We start from the raw sequence: 5,212 nt of genomic DNA, 5'->3' as shown, positions 1-5,212 counted from the left end.
AGACATTCAGAGAACTGCAGTGAAGTATTACAGTCTGAAGACAGTGAGTTGGTTTAGGTTGCAGTAGAGTTAGGGGAGGTTCTTGCAAGTAGTTGGATAGACTGTGATCTCCACCCCTTGCTGCAGTTATAAAGGCATTAACACCAAAGGAAGGAGATGGGAGGAGTTGGAGGGCTAACTCTTTTCCTCTGGAGCACTGGGGGAAGAATGGTGCAGAGCTGTTGAACCCATAGGCAATGAATTGTTTCTTGGGAAGAGAACTTATCTCTTTCTTCTGTCTCACAGTGAGAAAAATGTGGCTGAAGTTTCTTTTGGCTACTCTTCTCTGGCATTTAACAACTGCAAAGGAACCTGAACCGTAAGAACTACCATATTATTGCTATTAATATTTATGGAAAAGTTTTAAAGACAGTGCTAATCAGTGCTACTAATTTTGCTTTAAGTATTAAGTACTGCCAGGGACCATCTTTTATCTCTGGAGAGTAAAATGGAATGTGGATGGCAAGTGAAACATTCCCATTCAATACGGTCAAACCTTCTGCCTGTTGCAGAACTTCCATAGGAGTTGGTGTGTGTTCAGAAAAGACAATAGCAGTAGTAACAGCAGTGTGCTTTGCTAAAAGCAGATGGGTCCAGGACTCAGACAAAGGGGAAAAGGACAAGAGTTGGGGGCAGTATCACAGCTGTGGTGGGAATCTAGAACTGGGCTATTTGGGAGCTGCAGGACAGGAGTGAGGGGAAGTGGTAAAGTGTCCTATGTTTAATCTAAACCAATTGGTGGCTACTGAACAATAGCAGGGTTTGTTTTATCCTGTTGAGGCTGCTTCTCCTTTCTCTATGCATGTGATCACATTGATGTTTGGATCTCACAGGCAGTACGTCCTGATGGTGCCTGCTGTCCTCCAAAATGACTCTCCAGGTCAGGTTTGCCTGCAGTTCCTTAACCTCAATGAGACAATATTCATCAGAGCAATCCTAGAATACAGCGCTGTTAATATCACTATTTTTAAGAAAACCATGACAGGAAACAGTGGTCTACAGTGCTTCAATTTCAAGGTAAACTAATTTTATGTTCCAATGGAAAAGAAATATAAAGAGGGAAAAGAAAATTAGAGCAGAGGGCACAGCACAGGAACAAGCAGGGAAGAAAATAAGATTGGTTGAAGGAAAAAGGAAGCATAGAAGAGTAAGATAGTAACAGACAAGCAGGCATTTTTAATAGGCATAAGCAACAAGAAAATGTACAAGAAAGGTAATGAGGGTGGCGGAAGTGAGGTGGTATCTCTTTGTAGGAGCCCAGTTCACAGGTATTGCTGTGCAACATGTTCTGAGCAAGACTTCAAGACCAACAACCTCACTCTGTTTTATTTTTGCCTCACAGATTCCTCCTGTCCATTCTTCGCCATTGGCTTTCATTTCCTTCTCTGCCAAGGGCACCACAGTCAGCCTAGAAGAGCGGCGGTCAGTGATGCTCTGGAATGCAGACAGCATTGTTTTTGTGCAGACAGACAAACCCATGTACAAACCAGGACAGAGAGGTGAATATCTACTTTGTCTATAATGTGTGCCTTACAAAGCATTTCTTCAGATAGAATTTCTCAGCCTGGTGTTTTTCAGGCTGAGCTACAATCTAGACAGTCTCTTTGGAGTTTCTGTTAAAACCATTACAGTTATTTACTGTGGAGCTCAGGGTGTCATCTTCAAAATGTCAGGAGGCTGTCATCCCATGATCTCTATTATTTTCTTTGTCCCTTCCTCCCAACTGGCAGAAGCTTTCACGGCTGCTGTTTTACTACTAGTGACAGGTCAGGATAGTGGGAATAAGTGATTAGATAACTACCTGGCATGAAACAATGCTTCCACTTGCTGCTGGTCAGCATCAAACAGACTCTAAAAAAAGAGTTAAATCTATTACTTAAATATATATATATAAATTGTTAAAGACAAATTCCTGCTATTTACTTTCTGGACTGTGATGGGTTTGGGCTTTAGATTTTCATGTTGTTGGATTCCTGCACTTATGTTTTTCCCTTATCCAGACCTCATCTGGCCATCAAACAGAACTCTTTGTAGGTAAAGAACCATTGATCTAAATCTCTTCCTTAATTAATTTCTAGGTTTTAATGCTTCTAGCATACAGCTAGAACATTATAAGAAACACTACAAGAAAACTTCTTTCCAGAGATTAGTCAATTAATACAGCTATTAGACTAGATTAGCTATACTTTAATTGGGAATTAGTTCTACATTCATAGATATGTAAGAGGAAGGAAAGCTTACCAGACAGAATTTGGTGCCAACAAGGTGTCCAGTATGGTCTAGACTAATATTTGGAACTTCTATGTGTTTGAGGCAATAAACCCTGCTTTAGAGATGGGGAAATGAAGAGGAACAGATTTACCTACATCATGCAGATAACCACTGAAGGAGTTACAGCCACTGAAGGAGTTATGGCTGTCACCTGAGACTGCCTGACCTGCACAGCAGTTCTTGTTTGTTCAGTCGTCCACTTTCTCTGGGGTTAAGTAAATTTTTATGAAAGGGCACAAGAACTCAATGCTGATGACAAGTCCCTTCTTCAAAGTCTGTGTAGGTTTCTTCTGCCTTCAGATGCATTTTATTATGTGCATCCTGTGCAAGCGGAACTGTTGAAAGACCCTGTGAAACTGGGATTATTAATGAATGCAAAACATCATTCTCAGCCAAACAAACTATGGTTAATGCTAACACCCTGTTCCTTGCCTTTCCAGTGAGGTTTCGTGTTGTTGCACTGGATTTCAGTTTTAAACCTGTTCAGGAAATGGTGAGTAAGCAGTAATATTTCCCTGTATTTAAAATTGCTGAAAGACAGCTTCTTCTCAAATTTTCAATGAAAGGATTAATGTGGACAAAATGAGATATTGCAGACTCTAAATGCCAAAGAATTAACATGATTTCTTAAGCATGTGCTATAATCCACCCCTACATTAGAGTCACAGGGAAGAAGGCAAGGGTGTAGCCATTTGAATTTCTGACAAGCCACCTTCTGCTATCACTGGGAAAGGGCTCAAAAAAAACCGTCCACTTTGTTGCTGCAGACATTATTTTAGCTCTGACCAGAAAACCAAGCTTTCTGCTTTTACTGTTCAGCAATTGTTCCTTGCAAGAATCAATAAGTCATCCACTTGGCACTTTGCCTATTTCAGAAATGGGGGAAATGAAAAAAAAAAAAAGTTGCTGCCACAATTGTTTACCTCCTCAGAGGCACTCTCGTCATTGCCAGCAATCTCTCTTCATGCTCATAGTACATAAGCCAATAGATGAAAGGGTCTTTACTGTCCTTCTCTCGTGTGGTTGTAACGCAGAGGACTCACTCAGATGTTCTGGGATTGTACTAAAACTAGTATGATCAGAAACTGTCCCAACGTCCTCATTTCATCTCTCCCCTTTATGTAAGCTTCTTAATGAAGTAAAACTCCTATTAAAATGGCTAAAATAAGATATTGGGATAATCATGGTATTATACTGACTATTGGTTAGATATGTCTCACAGTCCTGAGAAAAAATAATTTGTGCTTGATCAGCCACCTAATCTCTTCTTTCACTTTGTTTTTTCTTCTTTCAGTACCCCCTGATTGCAATTGAGGTAAGAATTTTTTGTCTTTGTACTACATAATGCATATAAATAATAATAAAATCTAAGGCACATGTGCTTACATAAGTTTATAAATATCTACAAGCAGACAAATCTTGCTCCTAAGTACACCACCAGAAATTAATAGAAACATCACAAAATCCAAGGATGCTTTTTGAGACAGACTAATATGGAAAACATACCTATATTTATTTCAGCAGTCAAAAGTTTTAGTGTTCTTGTGTCTGCCTTTAACTCCTCTCTACTTCCTCCAGTTTGCTCAACTTATTTTGGGATATACTTTTTTGTAACTCAAGTACTGATAAAAACTATGAACAAACATAGTCTATGAACACAATTACTAACTATGTTAGTACTGCCATGACATTTTCTGGTGATTTTTAAAGTAACAATTGCAGTCCATGTCTAGATAGCATTCTTACAAGTTTTCATGTCATACCATGAAGTCAGATGACTTTATTTTCTTTGCAGTGAAACATACATATTTTGAGCTCTCCATGTGTTTTTCTTCAAGTTTGTGCTTTAAAGAGTCAAGGAAATGGTGTGAATGTGTTTTCTTTAGTCTAACTAGCCATAACATATATTGAGAGGCAAACACTACGCCAGTGACTGCAGAAGAAATGCTCCTGTCCTACTCCCAGCAGCTGCAAAAAAGATACTGGTGTTGCTAAAGGCCAAGATTTGTATGGGATAAACTTGGCTGAAGGAAAATGGCAAAGGAGATTTTCTTCCTCTCATCTCTTGACACAAATCTAGAGCATCATATACTAAAGAGCAGGAAAGAGCAGGAAAGACCAGTATTGTGCAACTTTCCCTGATAACTGAGACTAATAAGTAAAGTAGTAGAGGATGCCTAAATCTGGAACAGTAGATAAGAATCTAGCTACATTAATAATAACATGAATAATCAGAGTACAAAGGCATAATAATCTCCATGCACGGGCATTAAGCAGCTTCTCCAGTGAGTTAAAACAACTTTAATTTGCTTAAGTCCCGTTTTCTTCTTTGGTTCTATTTTTGTGTGCTGGTAGCAAAAGATTCCAAGGCAGACAACCTGTGAGTCTATATTCTTTTTTTATTCAGGATCCAAGGGGCAACAGGATCTTTCAGTGGCAAAATGTGGCATCAGAGATGAACATTATCCAGAAAGAATTCCTACTAACTGAAGAACCTCTTCTGGGGAACTACAAAATTATCATAGCAAAGAAGTCAGGAGATAGAACAAACCATTCATTCTTCGTGGAGGAATATGGTAAATGCCATCCATTGTTTTTATTCAGTGTAGAAAACATTATTAGAAATGAGCCCATATCAATCAACTGTTTTTACTGCTAAAACTTCAAACAGCTTCCTGGCAAATGCCGCTTCAATTAGTTGTCATTAAGAACTGTAGAGATAAAAAAAGAAAGAGAACACTTAAAAAAAAAAAAAAAAAAAAAAAAAAAAAAAAAAAAAAAAAAAAAAAAAAAAAAAAAAAAAAAAAAAAAAAAAAAAAAAAAAAAAAAAAAAAAAAAAAAAAAAAAAAAAAAAAAAAAAAAAAAAAAAAAAAAAAAAAAAAAAAAAAAAAAAAAAAAAAAA

At 37.7% G+C, this 5,212-nt stretch overlaps 1 protein-coding gene across 1 annotated transcript in view; it reads left to right on the top strand.

Annotated features, from left to right (window-relative positions):
* Positions 1–236: 236 nt before the first annotated feature.
* The window catches only part of LOC114068656 (ovostatin-like), a 26,846-nt gene continuing 21,870 nt past the window's right edge, over positions 237–5,212 (top strand). Inside the window, exons 1-6 of the mRNA XM_027904954.1 lie at positions 237–358; positions 873–1,056; positions 1,382–1,538; positions 2,751–2,803; positions 3,605–3,625; positions 4,718–4,886. Of these exons, the coding sequence (XP_027760755.1) occupies positions 237–358; positions 873–1,056; positions 1,382–1,538; positions 2,751–2,803; positions 3,605–3,625; positions 4,718–4,886 (706 nt within the window). The remainder of the gene's footprint in view (positions 359–872; positions 1,057–1,381; positions 1,539–2,750; positions 2,804–3,604; positions 3,626–4,717; positions 4,887–5,212) is intronic.

Source organism: Empidonax traillii, unplaced genomic scaffold, assembly GCF_003031625.1.
Source record: "Empidonax traillii isolate 1590-97213 ecotype Southwest subspecies unplaced genomic scaffold, ASM303162v1 scaffold1105:size522451, whole genome shotgun sequence".
Classification (NCBI taxonomy): Eukaryota; Metazoa; Chordata; class Aves; order Passeriformes; family Tyrannidae; genus Empidonax; species Empidonax traillii.
Note: the sequence above shows the minus strand (reverse complement) of the source record. Positions and strands in the feature narration are given on the sequence as shown.